The 26,206-nt window shown below is 48.0% G+C and overlaps 2 protein-coding genes across 2 annotated transcripts in view; both read right to left on the bottom strand.

Moving 5' to 3' along the window:
- The window catches only part of LOC114592568 (uncharacterized), a 76,703-nt gene extending 69,781 nt beyond the window's left edge, over window positions 1–6,922 (bottom strand). Inside the window, exons 1-2 of the mRNA XM_077923297.1 lie at window positions 6,737–6,922; window positions 6,484–6,610 (exon numbers count right to left, since the gene is read on the bottom strand). Coding sequence (XP_077779423.1) covers window positions 6,484–6,517 — 34 coding nt within the window. The 5' untranslated portion in view covers window positions 6,518–6,610; window positions 6,737–6,922. The remainder of the gene's footprint in view (window positions 1–6,483; window positions 6,611–6,736) is intronic.
- Window positions 1–25,597, bottom strand: part of LOC114592640 (uncharacterized) — a 38,275-nt gene extending 12,678 nt beyond the window's left edge. The window contains exons 1-4 of the mRNA XM_077923447.1: window positions 25,106–25,597; window positions 23,239–23,316; window positions 21,470–22,365; window positions 3,604–3,867 (exon numbers count right to left, since the gene is read on the bottom strand). Of these exons, the coding sequence (XP_077779573.1) occupies window positions 3,604–3,867; window positions 21,470–22,208 (1,003 nt within the window). The 5' untranslated portion in view covers window positions 22,209–22,365; window positions 23,239–23,316; window positions 25,106–25,597. The remainder of the gene's footprint in view (window positions 1–3,603; window positions 3,868–21,469; window positions 22,366–23,238; window positions 23,317–25,105) is intronic.
- Between the last annotated feature and the right edge of the window lie 609 nt (window positions 25,598–26,206).

The raw sequence follows: 26,206 nt of genomic DNA, 5'->3' as shown, positions 1-26,206 counted from the left end.
GCTCCAGAGGCCGATTTCCCTTGACACTGTCCACTTCTCACACCCCCCAACTCGAAATCTCCAGCTGCTTCCACTGCACCAAAGCAGACTTCCTCTCCCCTGCTTGCCCTCCCGATCTCCGCCCCACTGAGGCAGTGGCTTCAGCAGCAGATTTTGGAGGGGGGAGATCAGGGTCCTGGAGGAGCTCAGTCCCCCCTCCCGCCGCCCAGACTGGCTCCCTGACGCAGGAGGCAGAGCCAGGGGGGAGCGATGGGGGGGGGCAGGAGTGGGGCAGCAGTGAGAATGGAGATGGAGGGTGTTAAACAGAGAGGAGCATCACTAGGTGGAATGGGGCTGCCCCCCCCCCCTTTGAACGGAGAAGGACTGGCTGCTGAGTCAATATGCACAGGGCGGGGCTGCGAATCCCTTTGTAATTAAGTTCCACTGGGGGGGGGGCATCCTTTTCTGGATCGTCTCAAGTGTCTTCGCGGCGCTTCGAAAAGGGTCTTGCAATGCAAACCCTGTTGGGAGGGGGAAGACCCCTCTTTGTAGCCAGGTGGTCTGCATCCCGCCCGCCCCCCCATTCCCACAGAGAAAGGGCGAAGCCTCTCCCTGCTTTCCTTTCATTGTCCCCCCTTGTTTCCTTTCTACCCCCCCCCATCCTCCCGCCTCCTTTCCCTGCTGCCATTTGTAGATTCAGGGGGGAGGGAAAGCAAATCCTTCTCCCACCCCCCCTCCCCAAATAACCCCCCAATATGCGGCACCTCTTTCTCCTCTTCTCCAAGTCCGCTTCTCTTCCGGGAATGAGGATGGAGACCCCTCCCCTCCAAATAGCCTCCCCCCCAAAAAAATAACTTCCTGCTTCTCTAGGAAGCGGAGCTCATTGACCCAGAGGGAGGGGGAGGGGCAGGAGATCCGCCTCCCCCCTCCCTGCAAACAGAAACGCCGGCAACCTCTAGATTCCCGTTTACTAAGTGAGAAATTCATGGGTTCTGTTCCTCGCAGAGTCAGTGAAAGGCGACCCCCCCCCCGCCGCATTCCTAAAAAGCCCCCTCCTGGGAAGGGGTTTAGAGCAGTAACTTAAAGACAACCCTAAATGGTGGTCCAGTGTCGTTTCATTGCTTGCCTTTTGTACAAAGCTGGAGGTGACGGAGAAAGTTGGGCTTTGTTATGTTTTCAGGGAGGGAGGGTGCAGCTCAGTGGTAGAGCAGTTGCTTTGCATGCAGAAGGTCTCGGATTCCCACTTTCGCGTTTGGTGGGGGTGCACCATGGTCCATGTCTTCTGGGGAAGAGCTTTTTATCTGACCTCCAAAATCTCTAAACAATCTTTCCGTCGTTAATCAGCACTTACCTTATTATCACCATTGTTGTTGTTTAGTCGTGTCCGACTCTTCGGGACCCCATGGACCAGAGCACGCCAGGCACTCCTGTCTTCCACTGCCTTCTCTTGTCTTCCATATTTATATATTTGACCCCATATTCTACGCTTCAAACTAAAGAATTAATTTCCTTTCTGTTCACAGCAGCTAGACTACAGTTATTGCCCATGATGGAAGGAAACCTCTAAAAGGGCAATAGAAGCTTGGATTAATAACATCTGGACCATTACTCTGTCACAACGCCTCACATGCCATTAGTGTCTTATCAAAGGTATCTCCAAAAAAGACACCTTTGACACAGTCTGGTCTCCCTTTTTCTCCCTTGATTGAAGAACAAAAAGGATATTTTAATGCCACCACCACCATCATCACAGAGGTATTTGTGGAGAAGATTATAATGATTGGAAATGTCTAGCCAAGCAGATGGGTAGTTGGGTTCCTATTGAGGGCATTGGGGGAGCCAACATGACTGTGATGTGGGACTGAGGATTGGAGTGATCATTATGTGGTATTATGGCAGTGGACAAAGCTGTATTTACTTTGAATAAATGAATGTTGTTGTATTAATAAAGGTCTCGAATTCAATGCTTTGCATGCAGGAGGTCCCAGGTGAAATCCTTGTCAGGCAGAGAGACCCTGTTGGCATCCGTCTGTCTCAGGAGGCGGTGGAGGAGGGGGCCTTTGGGGGCGAAGTCCAACTCTGGGCAGCTTGCAGCACCTGCTGTGGCTGCTTCATGTCATGGGCAAATGCTCAATGCCAGCAGAGGGAGGAGCAGCTCCAGGTGAACTCCACTTTCAGCCTCCTATACTGCCAGCTCTTGCTACAGATTTCTGAAATATGGGCCAATTACGGGGGCACAGAGATTCCTCTCCCCGCAGGGAAATGACTCTCCTGAAACCACTGGCAATGCCCACATTTCCCTGCGCCACCTTCCCTCCCCATATTGGTTCTTCCCCTCAGCACCTCTTTTATTCTGGCTGCCACCATGGAACTTTGTCCACTTTGCAGTTGAGTGTCAGGGGCTGGTCTGAATCGGAGGACTGGGGAATTCAATTTCTGGAAGATCAGCTTGTAACAGAAGAGGAGAGGGACACCCCCCCCTTCCAGAGTTTCACAATGCAGAGAGACAGGCAGATTCAGAGGCTGCACAGTTGAGACAGGAGCTACCCAGCTTTGAGATAGTAGCTAGGAAACAGGAAGGAGGGAAGCAGCTGGGTGATAAATCAATCAGAACAAAGGAGAAGCCGGGAAGGAGGGACATCCCGTTGGTCGTGGGTAAGAACTGCTATCCTTGCGAGGAGTTGCCTGTTTGTGCTAGCAACATGGTACAGTAATAAAAAGACTAGAAATCTACCAACTGCTCATTAATTCTCATCGGTGAGCTACCAAAAGGGAGGGGGGAAATCCTGAAGACACGTAGCCATGAATGAGAAGGTATTGTAAAACAACGAATTTTTAAAAGATAAACAACGTAGGACGGTTTAAAGATTACTTTCCAGTCTTTCTGAGTTTTCATTGTTCCTTTATTGCAATTATAAGAATGGGATTTATGTTGCTGTTCTTTTAACAGGGAATTGGACTAGAAGACCCTTGGAGCCCCTTTCAACTCTACAGTTCTAGGATTCCAGAGCCAATCCTGCTTCCTAAACACCACTGTCGTGCTCCACTTTTCACAACTCCACATTCCCAATTCTCTTTACAAAGACCAAATATCAACGGATTCTCAGACATGTTCACTCACAATGGGCACACCAGAGCCACATTCTGCACATCCCTAACTGCACATTACATCTTTCATTAAACTTACTATTATATGACATTACCCTCATTGCTTTAATACGTATATGTACAACATTCCATACAAACACCAGAACATCAAATACACTCCATGCATTTACAATGGATTTTCCACATAAGAGTTTGTTGATATGAGAGACAAAGTGAACTCTGGGGAAAACCTGGCACACTCTATAAAACTGAATGGGTTTTTCCCTGTGAGAGTCCGTAGCTGTTAATTAAGAACTCTATTATAATTGAAACACTTTCCACACTCCTAACATTTAAACCGTTGCTTCCCTGTGAGACTGTTGATGTTTTCTAAGAGTTACACTGCTACTGAAGCACTTTCCACAATCCATACATTCATATGGTTTCTCCCCTGTGTGAGTTTGTTGATGTTGGGTAAGGTTTCCACTCTGACTGAAGCTCTTTCCACACTCCATACATCTAAAGGGTTTCTCCCCTGAGTTCGTAGATGTACAATAAGTGTTCCATTGTGACTGAAGCTCTTTCCACACTCCATACAACTAAAGGGTTTCTCCCCAGTGTGAGTTTGGTGATGTCTTGTAAGTTTTCCACCTTCACTGAAACCCTCCCCACACTCCATACATTTAAAAGGTTTCTCCCCTGTATGAGTTCGTTGATGGTATTTAAGGCTTCCCCTGTGACTGAAGCCCTTCCCACACTCCATACACCTAAATGGTTTCTCCCCTGTGTGAATTCGTAGATGTTTGGTAAGGTTTCCACTCTGCTTGAAGCTCTTTCCACACTCCATACATTTAAAAGTTTTATCCCCTGTGTTAGTTTGTAGATGTGTGCTAAGGTGTTCACTCACAATTTAGTACTTCACAGATGGCCCCTCAAAATTCTGATTGTCTTCTCCATCACCTGGTTGAAAGTTGGGGAAAAGAAAATATTGTTAGGTATTCAAGGAAGAAAACAAGAGATATTAACACACAGCAAGACCAATCAGCACTTTCTCTTATTTTAACAAGTCCAGTGTTCCCCCCTCTCCCATGCACCACATTTTTAGGAAAGGAAATCTGAAAATAATATCAATAACTCCTAGTATCCAGTTCTACCTTCAAATCCCATGTAACACTGAGCACCAAGAGAAACCTTCTATGCTGAGATGCGGCATCTATGGCCCTCAAGATGTGGTTGGACTCTCAGTAGCATCAACCCAAGAAAAGATGGCCAATGACCAGGGATGGCGGGAGTTGTAGTGCAGCAACATCTGAAGGGACACATCTTCCCCCTCCTGTGAAAATGCTACGCCTCTGTATTCAGTTTTCTCCTTCCTCCCTGATCTGTAACATCTTGCTGATACATTCCAACCAGCTGTACACATTGTCAGGAGTTCAGCCTACACTCGAGTAGGACCCTGGCAGAGACACATGCCTGACTGGCATGTTCTCTCCCTCCTGGTCGATCGTTTGGGAGCTTCGTAAGCTTTCTTCAGCCCGAATATCACAGCGACCGATGCCAACTGACACCGGCACACTTAGAGATCCGCAGAGTTTACGCCGCTTGTGACAGAACCCCAGCAACTCAGCATGTTGGCTAATCTACTTTACTTACATATAAACACACACGGAGCACTGCAACATGGCTTCCTCTCTCTCTAGCATCAGACAGCAAAGAGAAAAAGAACAAAGGACAATAGTCCCACTTCACAGAACACAGTAACACAAACATTCTGTCTCTGTCACTTCCCACTCTGTGGAGTCAAAACATATACCGTCATGTGATAGACAACAATCCCATGACTGCAATCTTGCAGTAGGCATTCTAACACACATCACCTAAACCTGCACCAGGATGCTGGAGAAGATGGGCCCTTCTTTGTACAGTGGTGCCCCGCAAGACGAATGCCTCGCAAGACGAAAAACCCGCTAGACGAAAGGGTTTTCCGTTTTTGAGTTGCTTTGCAAGACAAACTTCCCTATGGGCTTGCTTCGCAAGACGAAAACGTCTTGCAAGTCTTGCGATTTTTCCCCGCTTCCCCCCTTTTTCTAAGCCACTAAGCCACTAATAGCCTTTTAGCCGCTAAGCCGCTAAGCCTTTAATAGCCTCTAAACCGCTAAACCGCTAATAGCGCTAATCCGCTAAGCCGCTAATAGGGTTGCTTCGCAAGACGAAAAAACCGCTAGACGAAGAGACTCGCGGAACGGATTATTTTCGTCTTGCGAGGCACCACTGTATATTATACATAGGGTTTTTTTGTGAATTCATTCCACAATATCAGCTTATGAAGAGTTACCTACTGACAAAAGTACAGTGTTGCTATAAAGTACAATCTTCAACACCAACTTCATTGGGCTGGTCATGTTGTTTGGATACCTGATTATCGTCTTCAAAAGCAACTACTCTATTCCCAATTTAAGAATGGAAATTGATATAGTGGTGGACAACAAAAGAGGTTTAAAGATGCTCCCAAGGCAAATCTTAAAAATGCAGTATAAGCACAGAAAATTGGGAAACACTGGCCTGTGAGCGCTCCCTCACTGCAAGATGTGAGGTTACAGGGAACCAGGCAGAGGGCCTTCTCAGTAGCAACGCCCGCCCGGTCGAACACCCTCCCATCAGATGTCAAGGAAATAAACAACTATCTGACTTTTAGAAGTCATCTGAAGGCAGCCCTGTTTAGGGAAGTTTTTAATGTTTGATTCTATTTTTAATATTTTGTTGGGAGCTGCCCAGAGTGGCTGGGGAAACCCGGGCAGATGGGCGGGAAATGAATAAATCATCATCATCCAATTGCAGAATAGTCATTACCAAGGCGCCATGGACTTTGAAGAAGTACAAACTCAGGAAGAAGAAGAAGAGTTTGGATTTGATATCCCACTTTATCACTACCCAAAGGAGTCTCAAAGCGGCTAACATTCTCCTTTCCCTTCCTCCCCCACAACAAACACTCTGTGAGGTGAGTGAGGCTGAGAGACTTCAAAGAAGTGTGACTGGCCCAAGGTCACCCAGCAGCTGCATGTGGAGGAGTGGAGACACGAACCCGGTTCACCAGATTACGAGTCCACTGCTTTTAACCACTACACCACACTGGATGAAAGGGAGAAACAAGCTAAGAGGAAAGTACGTTTGGCAAACCCTCACTGTAATTAACTCCTGCCTGGAAACCTATGTCCCCACTGTGGAAGGATGTGTGGATCCAGAATCGGACTCCACAGTGACTTACGGACATACCATTAAGACTATGTTCATGGAAGACAATCTTATTCGGCTACAAGGATTCGCCAAAGAAGAAGACACAGCATGAATAAATGGCTCATACAGGAGATTCACCCATTCAATGTCTAGCAGCCAGGAGGAATAAAAATCTGCCCTTACCTAGAGAGGCCACCATCTCATAATTCTCCTCCATGACTTCCTTGTGCAGAGCTCTTTGGCCACGATCCAGCAGAGCCTACTCCTCCTCCGTGAAAAACACAGCCACCTCCTCAAAGGTCAAGAGGGCCTGAAAGAAGAGGAAGAAAACAGAGCTGCTCTTTGGTCCCCATCATCCCCACTCAACACAGAGGGAGGCTGGGTGGTCCCATCTGTGTCTCTTCCCTCCTCCCTGCTCCCGTTGCTCTTTCCCTACCTGAGGAAGCTGCACGGCTCCTCTTTCCACTCCACCTCTGAGAAGAGGCCGTTCAGAGGGGGTCTCGGAGGCCATTGCGTTGCCAGTGGAAAGGACGGAGGAGGAGGAGGAGGAGGAGGCGGAAACAGGGCCACTTCTGGGACTCTCTCAGCTGTTGCCACAATGCACTTCAATGCAGGGAGCAACCCTTTTAGGAGAACAATGAAGACGAAATAATAATAATAATTGTTATTAATTGAATTTATATACCGCCCTATACCTGGAGGTCTCAGGACAGTTCACAGAAAGATGGATATAATTAGGGTGGGAGACATTTACACAGATAGCATACCTGTTACAAATTACAGTGGTACCTCGGGTTAAGACCTTAATTCGTTCCGGAGGTCCGTTCTTAACCTGAAGCTGTTCTTAACCTGAAGCACCATGTTAGTTAATGGGGCCTCCTGCTGCCACTGCACCGCTGTTGCACGATTTTTGTTCTCATCCTGAAGCAAAGTTCTTAACCAGAGGTACTATTTCTGCGTTAGTGGAGTCTGTAACCTGAAGCGTCTGTAACCCAAGGTAGCACTGTACAAATATCAATACTCAAAAACGAATACTCATGTAATGGTTCTAGGGGGTTGCTTGTGCATAAGTCGTCGCCACACCTGGCTGAGTTATCTGGGTGAACCCTTTCTGTCCGGACAGCCACCCATCCGTGGCTGTCTCGATCGCTGGCAGAATCCGTCAGTGGGCGTTTCTTGAACTTCTTCCAGCAAAGAAGTTCTTTGACGCCAAGTCTCCGCCTACTCTCCCTGCGCGGAAGTCTTTTGCGCAGAGAGGGTGTGGGCAGCGGAGGACCCGTGCTCTCCCTGCTGGTCTCCGGCAAGGAGTCCTGGAGCCCCCTCACCGATTCCCCCTTCTGCCCCCCTTCTCCACTGGTGTTGCGCTGATTTCCTTCCCCAGCAGATGGGCTGTCCCTCTTCCTGCTGGGATCCTCTCCGCCATCCCTCTGGAGCCCTCTCTCCTCCTCTTGCTCCGATGGCAGTTCCCTGACATCCACCTCCCCCCCAGGACCCCCTCCACCCCGGCGCGATTTTCCAATTCAACCTCGTTCCTTTCCTCTGCCAGCGATGCGGGGAATCCCCTGAAGCAGCTGTCCCCATCCTCTGAAGATTCAAAACCCATTTCCCACCCGCTCTGGTCCCTTCCCGCAGGGTGGACCTCCCAGTCGGATTCTTCTCCTTCTGACACCTCCCCTCCCTCCCCTTCGGAGGCAGGGAAACCCACAAAGTCCTCTTCGTTGTCTGTGGTTCCAAATTCTTCCTCCCAGGAACGCGCTAGTGGTTTTGGTTTATCGGGGAACAGGCTGTGGAATTCTCCCACCAGATAGCCGTCGTTGATCGACTCAGCGGGGACCCACGTGTTTTCTGACCTGGGTTCTCCATCCCAAGCTACCAAGTACTCCACCTGGTGGCCCCGCCACCTTGAATTGAGTATTTCCGTGGCTTGGTTGTGGTGTTTCCTCTCCTCTACCTGTGGGTGGGTGGTGACTCCTCCCTCCCACCCCGGAAATTCCAGCCCCTCCCGGTACGGTGAGAGAAAGGACCTGTGGAACACCGGATGTATCTTCATGCTGTCAGGCAACTTGAGCTTGAATGCCACTGGGTTCACCTGTTGTGTTACTTCAAAAGGCCCCAGCCATCTTGACTGCAACTTTTTGCACCCTCCCTTTGGGGGTAACCCTTGGGTTGACAACCACACCCGGTCTCCCACCCGTATGGCCTCCCCCTCCCGATGGTGCTTGTCCGCCTGCCTTTTGTAAACCTCCTTGGCCCGCTCCAAGTTCATTTTGAGTTGCTGATGCAAGGCTTCCATTTCTTCTACAAACTGCTCTGCCGCGGGCACACTCCATGCTTCCTCCCCCCTCCCCAGGAAGGCTCTGGGGTGACACCCATAATTGGCCATGAACGGGCTCATTCCCGTGGACACATGTTCAGCGTTATTGTATGCAAATTCAGCCAACGCTAGTTTCTCTACCCAATCATTCTGTCTCTCGCTGACGTAACAGCGCAGGTATTGCTGGAGTATACTGTTCGCTCTTTCTGCTTGTCTGTTGGTTTCCGGGTGCCTCGCCGTCGAGAAGCCCACCTCGACCTGTAGCAAGCTCATGAGCTTCCTCCAGAACCGGGAAGTAAATTGTTTCCCGCGATCCGAGATGACCCTCGAGGGAGCCCCATGCACCCTGAAGATGTGATCTACAAACAACCTAGCCGTCTCCTCTGCCGTCACTGCATGTGAGCAAGCTATGAAATGGCACATCTTGGTCAGTAGATCGACTACTACCATGACTGCTGTCTTCCCCCTCGACTTGGGCAAATCGGTCATGAAATCAATGGACACCACCCCCAGGGTCTTCCCAGTGTGGGTAAAGGTTCCAGTAACCCTGCGGGGGCAGCCCTCTCCCCTTTTGCCCTCTGGCATCTGTCGCACACCCGTACATATTCCCGTACATCCTCCCTCACCTTTGGCCACCAGAACTGCCTGGTGACAAGCAGTATGGTCTTGTGCTGTCCAAAGTGTCCAGCGGTTGGATTGTCATGGAGGTGTTTAAGTACCTTCCCCCTCAAGGTCTCCCCCGGTACATACCGTGCCCCCTTATAGTACAGTAGCCCTTCTTTTTCCTCAAACCCTCCATTGTCTTCCCTTCCATCCCGGAGTTCTCTGATTTTCGCTTGAGCGAACGCGTCGTCTCTGGTAAGCCCTGCCAGTTCTCATTTCCCAACCAACGCTCCCCCCCACACCCATCTGTCCTCGGGAAACACGTGTCGGATCTCCGGCGGTCCCTCTCCTTCCAGAGGGAAAGGGGGGAGCCCTTCCTTGCTTTCACCCCCCTCACCTTTCCTCCTCCCCCCTTTGTAGATTCAGGGGCAGGAAAAGCAAATTCTTCTCCCTCCATGCATCCCAAATCACCCCCATCTGAAAAGTTGCACCTTTCCCCTCCTCCTTTGCAGGCCTCCTTCTCTTCCGAGGATGTGCATGGAGACCCCACCCCCTCCAACATTGCCTCTACCCCCACCCCACCCTGCTCCGTCACTTCCTGCCTCTCTAGGAGTTCATTGACCGAGAAAGCTAGCTATTTAAATATTTTCCTTGTGAACAGACCATGTTTTATTTGTAGCTTTTATTTAGAAATCCACTGCAAAGCACGAGCACTTCTTTGCTTTCTTTTCTTCGCTTCTCACTTCCCTATGTGGCCCCCGAGTCTCATGCCCTGGCCCCCCATTGGAATATCATGTTCCCCTGTAACCCCCTTGGAATATCCATATGCCCCCCCTTTAGAAACGCTGATCTACTCCATTGAATTGGGTGGGCCTGACTTCTGAGTAAAAATCCTGTTCAATCCAAAGGTTGCCATGGAGCCACACATATGAAATTTCCCGTCTCTTCCATAGTTTCTGTTGTGTGAATGGTGCTGCGGACCCCCTGGGGGGGGAGGTTCCCTGGAGTAGGCAGACTACCTATTGGGAAAAGCTGCTTTAGCGCTCTGATTTCAGGAGCTGGACCAAACCTTTCCCCACATTGTACACCCCCATATAGTTTCTCCCCATGGGTATCATTTTGGGGGAAATTAGCAATGATCTTACATTGAAGCATTTTGCACACTCTTGTCACATGCCTGCTTGATTCAAGATGCTCCCACACTCCCCTGTGCCACCACCCCAGGTTGTGCAAAACATGCAGAGAGGAGTTGGGTCTTTCCTGGTTCTCCCACTAAGATAAAGGTAAAGGTAAAGGGACCCCTGACCGTTAGGTCCAGTCGTGGCCAACTCTGGGGTTGCGGCGCTCATCTCGCTTTATTGGCCGAGGGAGCCAGCATACAGCTTCCGGGTCATGTGGCCAACAGGACTAAGCCGCTTCTGGCGAACCAGAGCAGCGCATGGAAACGCTGTTTACCTTCCCGCCAGAGCAGTACCTATTTATCTACTTGCACTTTGACGTGCTTTCAAACTGCCAAGTCAGCAGGAGCAGGGACCAAGCAATGAGAGCTCACCCCGTCGTGGGGATTCGAACTGCCGACCTTATGATCGGCAAGCCCTTATGATCGGTTTAACCAACAGCACCACCCACATCCCACTAAACACCCCCTTTATTCCTGCTGCCACCAGAGATAATGTCTTAGCTGAACACTTCACCCTCCATGTAGCCAAGAATGACAAGGTGTTGTTATTTTGTTGTTGTTTAGTCGTTTAGTCGTGTCCGACTCTTCGTGACCCCATGGACCAGAGCACGCCAGGCACCTCTGTCCTCCACTACCTCCCGCAGTTTGGTCAACCTCATGCTGGTAACCTCGAAAACACTGTCCAACCATCTCGTCCTCTGTCGCCCCCTTCTCCTTGTGCCCTCCATCTTTCCCAGCATCAGTGTCTTCTCCAGGGAGTCTTCTCTTCTCATGAGGTGGCCAAAGTACTGGAGCCTCAGCTTCACGATCTGTCCTTCCAGTGAGCACTCAGGTCTGATTTCCTTAAGAATGGATGCATTTGATCTTCTTGCCGTCCATGGGACTCTCAAGAGTCTTCTCCAGCACCATAATTCAAAAGCATCAATTCTTCGGCGATCAGCCTTCTTTATGGTCCAGCTCTCACTTCCATACATCACTACTGGGAAGACCATGGCTTTAACTATACGGACCTTTGTTGGCAAGGTGACATCTCTACTTCTCAAGATGCTGTCTAGGCCTGTCATTGCCCTTCTCCCAAGAAGCAGGCGTCTTTTAATTTCGTGGCTGCTGTCACCATCTGCAGTGATCATGGAGCCCAAGAAAGTAAAATCTCTCACTGCCTCCATTTCTTCCCCTTCTATTTGCCAGGAGGTGATGGGACCAGTGGCCATGATCTTCGTTTTTTTGATATTGAGCTTCAGACCATATTTTGCGCTCTCCTCTTTCACCCTCATTAGAAGGTTCTTTAATTCCTCCTCACTTTCTGCCATCAAGGTTGTGTCATCTGCATATCTGAGGTTGTTGATATTTCTTCCGGCAATCTTAATTCCAGCTTGGGATTCATCCAGCCCAGCCTTTCGCATGATGTATTCTGCATATAAATTAAATAAGCAGGGAGACAAAATACAGCCTTGTCGTACTCCTTTCCCAATTTTGAACCATAGAATCATAGAATCATAGAATCATAGAATCATAGAGTTGGAAGAGACCACAAGGGCCATCGAGTCCAACCCCCTGCCAAGCAGGAAACACCATCAGAGCACTCCTGACATATGGAAGTCAAGCCTCTGCTTAAAGACCTCCAAAGAAGGAGACTCCACCACACTCCTTGGCAGCAAATTCCACTGTCGAACAGCTCTTACTGTCAGGAAGTTCTTCCTAATGTTTAGGTGGAATCTTCTTTCTTGTAGTTTGGATCCATTGCTCCGTGTCCGCTTCTCTGGAGCAGCAGAAAACAGCCTTTCTCCCTCCTCCATGTGACATCCTTTTATATATTTGAACATGGCTATCATATCACCCCTTAACCTCCTCTTCTCCAGGCTAAACATGCCCAGCTCCCTTAGCCGTTCCTCATAAGGCATCGTTTCCAGGCCTTTGACCATTTTGGTTGCCCTCCTCTGGACACGTTCCAGTTTGTCAGTGTCCTTCTTGAACTGTGGTGCCCAGAACTGGACACAGTACTCCAGGTGAGGTCTGACCAGAGCAGAATACAGTGGCACTATTACTTCCCTTGATCTAGATGCTATACTCCTATTGATGAGGCCCAGAATTGCATTGGCTTTTTTAGCTGCCGCGTCACACTGTTGGCTCATGTCAAGTTTGTGGTCAACCAAGACTCCTAGATCCTTTTCACATGTACTGCTCTCAAGCCAGGTGTCACCCATCTTGTATTTGTGCCTCTCATTTTTTTTGCCCAAGTGCAATACTTTACATTTCTCCCTGTTAAAATTCATCTTGTTTGTTTTGGCCCAGTTCTCTAATCTGTCAAGGTCGTTTTGAAGTGTGATCCTGTCCTCTGGGGTGTTAGCCACCCCTCCCAGTTTGGTGTCATCTGCAAATTTGATCAGGATGCCCTTGAGTCCATCATCCAAGTCGTTGATAAAGATGTTGAATAAGACCGGGCCCAAGACAGAACCCTGTGGCACCCCACTAGTCACTCTTCTCCAGGATGAAGAGGAACCATTGATGAGCACCCTTTGGGTTCGGTCAGTCAGCCAGTTACAAATCCACTGAGTGGTAGCATAGTCAAGACCACATTTTACCAGCTTCTTTACAAGAATATCATGGGGCACCTTGTCAAATGCCTTGCTGAAATCAAGGTAGACTACATCCACTGCGTTCCCTTCATCTACCAGGCTTGTAATTCTGTCAAAAAACGAGATCAGGTTAGTCTGACATGACTTATTTTTCAGAAATCCATGCTGACTATTGGTGATCACAGCATTCCTTTCTAGGTGCTCACAGACTGTTTGCTTAATGATCTGCTCCAGAATCTTCCCTGGTATTGATGTCAGACTGACTGGGCGGTAATTATTTGGGTCCTCTCTTTTCCCCTTTTTGAAAATAGGGACAACATTTGCTCTCCTCCAGTCTGCCGGGACTTCGCCTGTTCTCCAGGAATTCTCAAAGATGACTGCCAGTGGTTCTGAAATCACATCTGCCAGTTCTTTTAATACTCTTGGATGCAGTTCATCTGGCCCTGGAGACTTGAATACATCTAGACTAGCCAAGTATTCTTGTACTATCTCCTTAGTTATTCTAGGCTGTGTTTCCTCTGCTGAATCATTTGCTCCAAATTCTTCAGGTCGGGCATTGTTTTCTTTATCGGAGAAGACTGAGGCAAAGAAGGCATTGAGGAGTTCAGCCCTTTCTGTGTCCCCTGTTTGCATTTCACCATCTTCTCCTCTGAGTGACCCCACGGTTTCTTTGTTCTTCCTTTTGCTACGAACATACCCATAAAAGCCTTTTTTGTTGTTTTTAACCTCTCTAGCAAGCCTGAGTTCATTTTGTGCTTTAGCTTTTCTGACTTTGTGTCTACACGTGCTGGCTATTTGTTTGAATTCCTCTTTGGTGGTTTCCCCCCTTTTCCATTTTTTGTACACATCCTTTTTTAATCTTAACTCAGTTAAAAGTTCTTTAGATAGCCACCCTGGCTTCTTTAGGCACCTTCCATGTTTCCGTCTCATTGGTATTGCCTGAAGTTGTGCTTTTACTATCTCCCTCTTAACAAACTCCCAGCCATCTTGAACTCCCTTTCCTTTTAGTATTACTGTCCATGGGATCTCACCCAGCACTTCCCTAAGCTTTATGAAGTCGGCTTTCTTAAAGTCAAGAAATTGAGTCCTAGTATGCTTGGCTGCTCCTTTCCGCTGTATAGTAAACTTCAGAAGAGCATGATCACTCGCGCCTAATGATCCTTCCACTTCTACCCCACTAACCAGGTCATCAACATTGGTTAGGACCAGATCTAAAATGGCTGTTCCTCTTGTTGCTTCTCCCACTTTCTGGACAATGAAGTTGTCTGCAAGGCCAGTGAGGAATCTGTTTGACCTTATGCTCTTGGCTGAGTTTGACATCCAACAAATATCAGGGTAATTGAAGTCCCCCATTACTACTATCTCCCTTCCTTTTGCATGCTTGGCCATCTGTTCCAGGAAGGCATCATCTATGTCCTCCGTTTGGCTTGGGGATCTATAGTAAACTCCCACAATGAGGTCACTGTTATTCTTCTCTCCCTTAATTTTGACCCAAATGCTCTCACTTTGGCTTTGAGGTTCTAAATCTTGGATCTCTTCACAGGTATACACATCCCTGACATATAACGCCACTCCTCCTCCTTTCTTGTCTGGTCTGTTTCTTTGAAATAGATTGTATCCCTCCATTATTACATTCCAATCGTGGGATTTATCCCACCAGGTTTCAGTGATTCCTATTATGTCATATTTAGTTTGCTGTACCAGGAGCTCAAGCTCATCTTGTTTATTTCCCATGCTTTGCGCATTAGTGTACAGACATTGAAGTCCATTAATCATTCCCCCGTGTCTCTTATTTAAGGATTTTCTCCTCCCACCACTAGGTCTGCATGCTCTTTGCTCCATTCGGTCTATGACATTTGGATGATCATCTTCATCAATTGATAGACTCCTACCTTCAGGAGCACTGTCTCCCTCCCCCACATTAGTCAGTTTAAAGCCCTCCTGATGAGGTTTCTGAGATTTTTTGCAAAAACATTCCTCCCAACCGTTGTGAGGTGCAGCCCATCGCTTGCCAGAAGTCCATCTTCAAGAAACTGCATTCCGTGATCTAAGAATCCAAACCGTTCCTGTTTGCACCATTTGCGAAGCCAGTTGTTCACTTCCACTATTTTTCCCTCTCTCCCTGGGCCACGTCGTTCAACTGGGAGGACAGATGAGATGACAATTTGTGCATTTAATTGCTTCAATTTCCTGCCCAGAGCCTCGTAATCTCTTTTGATCTTCTGGAGGCTATTGCTTGCAGTGTCATTGGTTCCCACATGAACCAAGAGGAAGGGGTATTTGTCAGTGGGTTTTATGATTCCTTGCAGTCGTTCAGTTACATCTTGGATCTTAGCCCCGGGGAGACAGCACACTTCCCGAGACATCTTGTCAGGCCCACAGATCACTGCTTCTGTTCCCCTCAGTAGGGAATCCCCTATCACCACTACACGCCTCCTCTTAGGTCTGGTCGGGGTTCTTCTGTGAGCTGTCGGTTCCAAGGTCGCCTGGACATTCCCAGAGGACTGCCTTTGCTCCTCGTCTTCATATACCTGATCGACTGTAATGAGGGAGAGATCCTCAAATGGAGTCTGCTCTTCGTCTTCCATGCTAGGGGAAAGGACCTCAAAGCGATTGCGTATTTCTAAACAATCAGAGCGAACCCTGGGCCTCCTACTTCTTTGAGTCACGTTTCTCCATATATCTGGCTCCTGTGTTGGTGAACTAGCCACCTTCTCAGGGGAGTCCCCTGTCTCTTCCTTGGTGGAGACGGTGTGCTCTGTTGCTTCCAAGAAGAGTTCCAGCTCTCTAATTCTTTGGAGCGTAGCTACACGTTCCTCCAGTTGCTGGACTTTGTCTTTTAAGAGGGCAATCAACATGCAATTGCTGCAGGTAAAGCTGCCTGCAACCTTTGGCAAGATGGCAAACATTGCGCAGGAACCACAGGCGACTGCAGCTGTTCCCTCACCCTCCATCTTGGGAACGTGTCGTTGGGGGTGACTACAGTGGTCCTCTATCATAAAAAGTGTGGAGACAGGACAAATAAATCCCTCCCAAAAAACCTAGGTCTCCCCCAACAAATGTTTGAGACTAGCTCCCCTAAATCTAAAATATGGATGAAACTGCGCGCGCCGCTAGGCGCGCGCCGCTGCCCTAAAACTCTAATGGAACAACCAATCAGTTGTTCCATATCCAGTTCTAACTGTAGCTTCTTGTCCCACATAGAGATTTCTCAGGAGACAGATGAGGTGATCAGGCACTCCCATTTCTTTAAGAACTTGCCATAGTTTGCTGTGGTCGACACAGTCAAAGGCTTTTGCATAGTCAATGAAGCAGAAGTAGATGTCTTTCTGGAACTCTCTAGCTTTCTCCATAATCCAGCGCATGTTTGCAATTTGGTCTCTGGTTCCTCTGCCTCTTCTAAATCCAGCTTGCACTTCTGGGAGTTCTCGATCCACATACTGCTTGAGCCTTCCTTGTAGAATTTTAAGCATAACCTTGCTAGCGTGTGAAATGAGTGCAATTGTGCGGTAGTTGGAGCATTCTTTGGCACTGCCCTTCTTTGGGATTGGGATGTAGACTGATCTTCTCCAATCTTCTGGCCACTGCTGAGTTTTCCATATTTGCTGGCATATTGAGTGTAGCACCTTAACAGCATCATCTTTTAAAATTTTAAATAGTTCAGCTGGAATACCATCACTTCCACTGGCCTTGTTATTTGCAGTGCTTTCTAAGGCCCATTTGACTTCACTTTCCAGGATGTCTGGCTCAAGGTCAGCAACCACACTGCCTGGGGTGTACGAGGCATCCATTTCTTTCTGGTATAGTTCCTCTGTGTATTCTTGCCACCTCTTCTTGATGTCTTCTGCTTCTGTTAGGTCCTTTCCACTTTTGTCTTTTATTATGGTAATCTTTGTACGAAATGTTCCTTTCATATCTCCAATTTTCTTGAACAGATCTCTGGTTCTTCCCATTCTGTTGTTTTCCTCTATTTGTTTGCATTGCTCGTTTAAGAAGGCCTTCTTGTCTCTCCTTGCTGTTCTTTGGAAATCTGCATTCAATTTCCTGTATCTTTCACTATCTCCCTCGCATTTTGCTTGCCTTCTCTCCTCCGCTATTTGTAAGGCCTCGTTGGACAGCCACTTTGCTTTCTTGCATTTCCTTTTCATTGGGATGGTTTTCGTTGCTGCCTCCTGTACAATGTTACGAGCCTCCATCCATAGTTCTTCAGGCACTCTGTCCACCAAATCTAAATCCTTAAACCTGTTCGTCACTTCCACTGTGTATTCATAAGGGATTTGACTTAGATTGTATCTTACCGGCCCAGTGGTTTTTCCTACTTTCTTCAGTTTAAGCTTGAATTTTGCTATAAGAAGCTGATGATCTGAGCCACAGTCAGCTCCAGGTCTTGTTTTTGCTGACTGTATAGAGCTTCTCCATCTTTGGCTGCAGAGAATATAATCAATCTGATTTCGATGCTGCCCATCTGGTGATGTCCATGTGTAGAGTCGTCTCTTGTGTTGTTGGAAAAGCGTGTTTGTGATGACCAGCTTGTTCTCTTGACAGAACTCTATTAGCCTTTGCCCTGCTTCGTTTTGATCTCCAAGGCCAAACTTGCCTGTTGTTATTTACTTTACTTAAATTTCATTTCTATTCATTACTATATAGATATAAGTGATGTTACTATCCTAATGCATACATGGCTACGAATATCCCACTACATTTAGTATGAATTCATTTCAAATATCAATATATATGTCCAAACAGAGTCTGCGTCTATAGGCAATCCATTCATGTGCTGCATCTTCTATCGTGTTGTCATGTTTTTATTCTTCCAGTTAGTTCATCAGTTATCAGCCTCTTGGCAACCATTAGGGTGCAAAGAATCCATTCTTCTTGTCCTGTTGTCAACTTCCATTTTCATTTCTTGGGGATTGTTCAGCTGCGATTCTGAAATCATAGGCATTGACACTGATGTTCTCAGAAAAGGATTGGACTGCATGCTGGTGACTTTTCCTCGATCTTTTAGTTTCATTTTACTTTTAACCACTTTTAGGGTTTTGCAATCAAGCAGTGATTGAATTTATGAAATACATAAACTAACTAAATATAATTCTGTTATTCTATCTGCCTTGCATCCAAGAAAAAGGTCCCAGGTTGACCCCCCCCCCGGCATCTGGGGGAAACCCTTGTTATGAAATCCCAGGTTGCTGCTGCCAGTCAGTGAAGACATTCCTGGCCTTTATTTGCAAAAGCATTTATTTGGACAGGCTGCTTGGACGCGTGAAACCAACCACCTGTCTCCTTGATCCTTGCCCATCCTGGCTAATAAAAGCAAGCCGGGAAGGGCTGGGCGATGGGCTCTGCGGGGTGGTGAATGCTTCCCTCTGTGAGGGAACATTCCCAGATCCGCTGAAAGAGGCGGTCATTAAACCTCTTCTTAAAAGACCATCTTTAGACCCGGCCAGTATGGCCAACTATCGCCCAGTCTCAAATCTTCCATTCTTGGGCAAGGTGATTGAGCGAGTGGTTGCTGAACAACTCCAGGCATGCCTGGAGGATGCGGACCATTTGGATCCCTTCCAATCAGGGTTCAGGCCTCATCATGGGACTGAAACTGCCTTGGTCGCACTGGTTGATGATCTCCGGCGAGCTAGGGACAAAGGTGAGAGTTGTTTCCTAGTTCTGCTGGATCTCTCAGAGGAGTTGGGAGCTGGGGGCACTGTTATACAGTGGTTTCGCTCCTTCCTCCTGGGCCGTGTTCAGAAAGTGGTGGTGGGGGATGAGTGTTCAGACCCTTGAGCCCTCACTTGTGGGGTGCTGCAGGGTTCCGTCCTCTCCCCCATGCTTTTTAACATCTATATGAAGCCGCTGGGAGAGATCATCAGGGGGTTTGGACGGGGTGTCCATCAATATGCAGATGATACCCAGCTCTACCTCTCTTTCAAATCAGAACCAGTGAAGGCGGTGAAGGTCCTGTGTGAGTGCCTGGAGGCGGTTGGAGGATGGATGGCGGCTAACAGATTGAAGTTGAATCCTGACAAGACAGAAGTACTGTTTTTGGGGGACAGGGGGCGGGCTGGTGTGGAGGACTCCCTGGTCCTGAATAGGGTAACTGTGCCCCTGAAGGACCAGGTGCGTAGCCTGGGGGTCAGTTTGGACTCACAGCTGTCCATGGAGGTGCAGGTCAATTCTGTATCCAGGGCAGCTGTCTACCAACTCCACCTGGTACACAGGCTGAGACCCTACCTGCCCGCGGACTGTCTCGCCAGAGTGGTGCATGCTCTAGTTATCTCTCGCTTGGACTACTGCAATGCGCTCTATGTGGGGCTACCTTTGAAGGTGACTCGGAAACTACAGCTAATCCAGAATGCGGCAGCTAGACTGGTGACTGGGGGCAGCCGCCGAGACCACATAACACCGGTCTTGAAAGACCTACATTGGCTCCCAGTACGTTTCTGAGCACAATTCAAAGTGCTGGTGTTGACCTTTAAAGCCCTAAATGGCCTCGGCCCAGTATACCTGAAGGAGCGTCTCCACCCCCATCATTCTGCCCGGACGCTGAGGTCCAGTGCCGAGGGCCTTCTGGCGGTTCCCTCATTGCGAGAAGCAAAGCTACAGGGAACCAGGCAGAGGGCCTTTTCGGTAGTGGCGCCCGCCCTGTGGAACGCCCTCCCATCAGATGTCAAAACGATAAACAACTACCTGACATTCAGAAGACATCTTAAGGCAGCCCTGTTCAGGGAAGTTTTTAATGTATGATATTTTAGTGTTTTTTTGGTTTCTATGGAAGCCGCCCAGAGTGGCTGGGGAAACCCAGCCAGATGGGCGGGGTACAAATAATAAATTATTATTATTATTATTATTATTATTATTATTATTATTATTGCAAATAATCCTGGCTTTTATTTGCAAAAGCGAATAAATAAAGTACCACCCAGCTGCCCACAGCCAGGAGAGCCCCCCAACCCCAGCTCATGGGACATGGATGAAATTCCCAAAGCGGCCAAGGAAGAATTCAGAGCCTGGAAGACGTGCTGGAGAGAAAGAGGTGGGCTGTGAACAGAGCATGCAAAGCTCTGAAATGCTCAACCCCCAACACCACTTTCTGCGCATGGCCCAGGAGGAAGGAGTGGAACCACTGCATAACCCTGCCCCTAACTCCCAACCCTCTAGACCGTTCATGAGGATATGTTAATAGTTACAATGTCATTTTATTGGGAATGTATTTCACAAAGCAGAGGTGGCATTGGGGAAATGAGGTGGCACTTTCTGGGTTAATTCAGATCACTCTATCTTGACTTCTGAGAGGTCAAGCCGAGAGGTGAGAGGTGTGGGGACTTTGTGCACACGATGACTGGAGGAGTTTGTAAATAATACTCGTGGTTCAACGGTTGCCAACCTGACCAGTAAAGCTTTAAAAAGGTAAAGGTACCCCTGCCCGTACGGGCCAGTCTTGCCAGACTCTAGGGTTGTGCGCCCATCTCACTCTATAGGCCGAGGGCCAGCGCTGTCCGCAGACACTTCCGGGTCACGTGGCCAGCGTGACAAGCTGCATCTGGCGAGCCAGCGCAGCACACGGAACGCCGTTTACCTTCCCGCTAGTAAGCGGTCCCTATTTATCTACTTGCACCTGGGGGTGCTTTCGAACTGCTAGGTTGGCAGGCGCTGGGACCGAGCAACGGGAGCGCACCCCGCCGCGGGGATTCGAACCGCCGACCTTTCAATCGGCAAGTCCTAGGCGCTGAGGCTTTAACCCACAGCGCCACCCGCGTCCCAAGTAAAGCTTTACTCTTGGGTAATTGGGTAAGGTTTTTATCACAAATCGGTAACCGGATACCGTGGTCAATGGCATTAAAAGTAACTGAGAGATCCAGCAGAACCAGGAAACATACATTTAAATTGTTTTTCCCCTGTGAGTTTGCTGATGTCTTCTAAGCGTTCCACTTCTAGTGAAGCTTTCCCCACAATCCATGCATTTAAAAGGTTTCTCCCTTGTGTGAATTTGCAGATGTGCATTAAGGCTCGAACTCTGACCGAAGCATTTTCCACACTCCATGCATTTATATGGTTTCTCTCCTGTATGAGAAAATTGATGCATTCTTAGCGAATGTGTATGACGGAAGCATTTTCCACACTCCATGCATTCAAATGGTTTCTGCCCTGTGTGAATTCGTTGATGTCTTCTAAGCGTTCCACTTCTAGTGAAGCTTCTCCCACAATCCATGCATTTAAATGGTTTCTGCCCTGTGTGAGTTTGTTGATGGTTTTTCAGGTGTCCACTCAAAGAGAAGCTCTTTCCGCACTCCATGCATCTGAATGGTTTCTCTCCAGTGTTAGTTTGATGATGTGCATTAAGGTGATTACTCAAAAGGAAGCTCTTTCCGCGCTCAAAACATTTATATGGTTTTCCCCCTGTATGAGTACATTGATGCATTATTAGTGATTCTCTATGACGGAAGCTTGTTCCACACTCCATGCATTCAAATGATTTCTGCCCTGTGTGAGTTTGCTTATGTCTTCTAAGTGTCCCACTCTTTGTGAAGCTCTTTCCACACTCCATGCATTTAAATGGTTTCTGCCCTGTGTGAGTTCGTTGATGGTTTTTAAGGTGTCCACTCCGAGAGAAGCTCTTTCCACACTCTGTGCATTTAAATGGCTTTTCCCCTGTGTGAGTTCGTTGATGGTATTTAAGGATTCCACTCTGACTGAAGCTCTTTCCACACTCTATGCATTTAAATGGTTTTCCCCCTGTGTGAGTCCATTGATGTTTTCTAAGTGTTCCACTATCGATGAAGCACTTCCCACACTCTATGCATTTAAATGGTTTTTCCCCTGTGTGACTTCGCTGATGTCTTTTAAGCTGTCCACTCTGAGAGAAGCTCTTTCCGCACTCCATACATCTGAATGGTTTCTCACCCATGTGAGTTTGATGATGTGCATTAAGTTGATTACTCAAAAGGAAGCTCTTTCCACACTCCATACATTTAAATGGTTTCTCCCCCGTGTGAGTTTGCATATGTATATAGAGGTTTCCACTCTGTGTGAAGCATTTTCCACACTCAAAACATTTATATGGTTTCTCCCCTGTATGAGTATATTGATGCCTTCTTAGCGATTGTCTATGACGGAAGCATGTTCCACACTCCATGCATTTAAATGGTTTTTCCCCTGTGTGAGTTCCTTGATGTTTTGTAGGAGTTCCACTCCCACAGATGTCCTTGCCACAATCCATACCTTTAAGCGGTATCTCCATTGTTTCAGTTCATTGATGTGAACTAAGTGTGTTCATTGACTGAATCACGTTGTTTATTCCATATATTGAAATGGTTTATTTGTGATTCCTAATGAAAGTACAGATTGCTCTGACTGTCCTTTCTATCGCTTGCTTCCGAGTAGGGGGAAAGGAAATCCTGTAAAGAAGAGGACAAAGGAATATAACACACATCAAGTGCCTTTGGTACCTTCTCTTAATTTAACATCTCCTACAGTCTTCCTTTTTCTATGTTCCTATTTTTTAGGAAATGAAATAATGTCAGAGAATAGTAATGCATCATCAACTTTTAATCATGATCAAGTATCGTTAATAATGCAGCATGATCCTAGATACACTGGTTCTCTTGAATTGCCAATTTAAATACAGAGGTTCCTCACCGGAAAGGGAGCTTCTCTCTCTCCCTAATCCTGCTATTTATTTCTCCGGTTCAGAATTCCCAATGACAATTTTGTCCTAATCACTAAAATGTTTGGTTGCGAGTTTCTTTGGGTTGACCTGGTAAACTAAAGGGACTAACAAATTCAATCAATTGTAATAATGGACTACAGGAACCCCTGAATTTCAGTAGCAATCTTCCTGTTCCCTTAAATCCCAAAGACATGAGAATAAATATAGTGGTTAATACTGGGACTGGAGGAATGGAGAGGAGGAGTGGGACGTAGTTATCTCTGCGTAAAGGTAAAAAAAGAAAAGAAAAGATTATCTCTGCCTACAACCTTCATAGCAATGGGCAGGGAAGGGTGGACTGGAGGCAATGTCTCTCCACAGAAACATGGCTAAATGGGTGAAATTGCAGAAGACAAGCCAAAAGTGGGTCATCTTCTCGATCCAGCAGGGCTTTTGATATGTTTTAACGTAGTGAGTCTGACCAAAGTGCAGGAGGCAGTGGAAGACAGGAGTGCCTGGCGTGCTCTGGTCCAGGGGGTCACAAAGAGTCGTACACGACTAAACGACTAAACAACAACAACAAACGTAGTGAAATGTCTCACTGCATACTCAAAGGGCTTACCTCTCAATTTCCCCTTCACATTTCTGTGTTTTTCTTTTTTTGGCAAGATGTGTTTAGACTTGTGAATCAGAGTCTCTCCTGTTTGGAACAAATAAAAGAGACGTGCCGTTTATGTCATACGTGACTGTCAAAGTCTTCAGGAACATTTATCTTTTGAATCAAAAACAACAAAATTCCTGGTGGCCAATTGGAGGCTAATAAACCTATAATGACCTAAAACTTTGTGGACAGCAGGAGAATGCTGCGAATTGCGGGCCAGGAAAGCTCACGCCACCATTAACCTGTGTGTTTCTTTGTGGGTTTTGCATAGTTGTTTTGGAATTCGCACCACAATATCAGTTCATCAGATGTTACAGACAAAATTACAGCATTGCTATAAAAAATGATCCCATCCACTCCCTTTCTCTCTCACACAGTGTTTGTGGAATTCTGCACTCTCAAACACCTTGCCAGTAATAATGCCAATAATTGGTCTGCATCCGCACATGTCTGTGTGGAAAGCCTCCAGTCACAGGCATTGTCTATCATGATAATGTGCCTTTTGCCCTTGAAGCACCCCAGACTGGGAAGGTTCATTCATTTACTGTCTTTGGGTGCCGATGGATTGTGTCTCAGCTTGTAACTCCCTCTTACATTGCCTAAACAAGTAAAAAAGTTATAGAAAGTCTGTCCATTTGTAAATTACAGTGGTACCTCGTGTTAGGATCTTAATTCTTTCTGGAGGTCTGTTCTTAACCTGAAACTGTTCTTAACCTGTGGACTCTTGGCACCCTTCCCAGGAAAAGGCGAATGAGAGTGGTTCAGCATGTCCAAAGATGTTGCAACTGAATGAGATAAAAGTCAGTTCTCAGGCCTGCTCTGACAGAGCCTATTCATTAGCCTTTTGAAGCCTTCTCGTGCTGATAAAAGAATAACATTTTGCCTATGTACCAGCATCTTGTGAGAATCCACAGAAAAGCTGTAGCTGTGGATTTTTAGAAGACAAAAGGAATTTTGGACAGTTTTGAGGCCTGGGGTGATTACTGAGGGGTGTGTGACTTCGGGCCTAGGTGGGGTCACCTGTCCTCACCTTCTTTCAGTACCACTTTAGCTAATGGGGCCTCCCACTGCCACCGCACCATTTCTGTTCTCATCCTGAAGCAAAGTTCTTAACCCGAGGTACTATTTCTGGGTTAGGGGAGTCTGTAACCTGAAGCGTCTGTAACCCAAGGTACCACTGTATATACAAATCCTGAAAGAATTTCCATAGCACCTCCAGTCATTTTTTAAAATAGTGCACTACATTATCACTGTCAATTAACCATGCAGTGGAATTGACACTTAAAACTGAAATCCAGGGAGAGGCAAACGAGTTTCTGTCCTTTCGTGGAAGAGGATTCCAGATGCAAAGACCCCCTCTGGACAGCCCTCTCTCCTTCCTCTCAAGAGCTTCCTGCCCTCTCCTCTCCTCTCCAGCTGGACCAAAGGCCTGGCTTGGTGTAACCCAGCAGCAGCAGCAGCAGAGTCCCGCTTCTGGAGCCCCCAGCAGCAGCTGGCCTGGGGGTGGGGGAAGGAGAGTCCAGCTTCCGGGAAGGAGGGGAGGGTGGGGAATTGAACCCCTCTCAATTTCAGGGACCCCTCTCCCCAAGGCAGATTTCTGGGCAGGAAGGAAAAGCCAAGGCAGCGTCTCCGGAGATTCCCCCGCCAGCGCCCAAGTGGGAGACCTCCCTTCCGATGGGCAGCGTCTCTTTCTCCCTCTGCACCCCTTTGCCAATGCTGGACGGGGCTTTCCTCCCCCAGGGATGCTTCCCTCCCTCCTCCCCATGTTCCTCTGCCCCCTCCGTCCCCAGTCTCTCCTGCGCCCAGAGACCCCCTTGGCACGGCTCACCTCTCGCCCTGCGCGCAGAATCCCTCTCGAGCGCACCGACCTCTCCATCCGGAGGAGCCTCCCAAGACGAGCAGGGAGAAGGAAGGAGGAGGTAAGAGACGGAAGTGGGGGAGGGAGGGGTCTCTTCCCAGGCCTCTCTAGGCATCGCGGCTCTCTCGCTTCCGTAACCCCTTCCATGAACTCTCCTTCTGTCCAGCCAAAAGAGGCGCGCCTCGCCACACGCGCGCAGCCAGCATCTCCCCAAGGGATTCCTGCCAGGGGGAAACGGGGACGCGTCCCGAGGGGCGCTTGTTGGGGGGCCTTGGTATTCGCCAGCCGAAGGGTCCCAGGAAAGGCCCTTTCTGGGGGGTGAAGTCCCTTTGTCCTTTTCTTCCCCCTCCTCGCTCTCACCGCCACCTTCCCACATGCAGCATCTTAATTTGGCCTCCCTTGTTCACGTTTCCGATTCACTTTACGGCAATTTAAAGAGGGGGCAGGCTGTCCAACTGACCACCTCCGCCCTCCTTCGTCACTTCCGGCCTCTCTGGGAAGCCAGTTCATTGACCCAGGGGAGGGGGGAGATGCAGGAGATTGCTCCCTGTAAGCGGAGTCCTAGGAACGTAGTGGGAAAAGACCGCCCCCCCGCCCCGAAGGTCATGGAGCCCAATGTCCCTCAGCCTTTCCCCGACAATGGCCGCCTTCCGAGCTTCTTTCCTTCCTGTGCCCCCCCCCCCCATAGAAAGATAGCTATTTACAAAAGCTATGTTTTGCTTTTAAATAGACCTTTTTTATTTATAGTTTTTATTTATAAATCCACTGCAAGGCACGGGCACTTCTCTGCTTTCTTTTCTTCACCTCTCACTTCGCCTCTGTGGCCCCCGAGTCTCGGGCTGTGCCCCCCCCCATTTACACGATGTTTTCTTGTGTAATCCTAAAGACTTTACTCAGAAGTAATTCCCACTGAGTTCCCTAGGATAGGTTTTCCCAATTGGCCAAGTTCTGCAGAACCTGTGAAGCATTTCGCACACTCCTGTCACACACCTGGTCTTTCCTGGTTCTCCCACTAAGGTAAAGGGACTCCTGACCATTAGGTCCAGTAGTGACCGACTCTGAGGTTGTGAC

This window comes from Podarcis muralis, chromosome 2, assembly GCF_964188315.1.
Source record: "Podarcis muralis chromosome 2, rPodMur119.hap1.1, whole genome shotgun sequence".
Classification (NCBI taxonomy): domain Eukaryota; kingdom Metazoa; phylum Chordata; class Lepidosauria; order Squamata; family Lacertidae; genus Podarcis; species Podarcis muralis.
The sequence above is the reverse complement of the archived record's forward strand: the minus strand, read 5'-3'. Positions and strand labels throughout refer to the sequence as shown.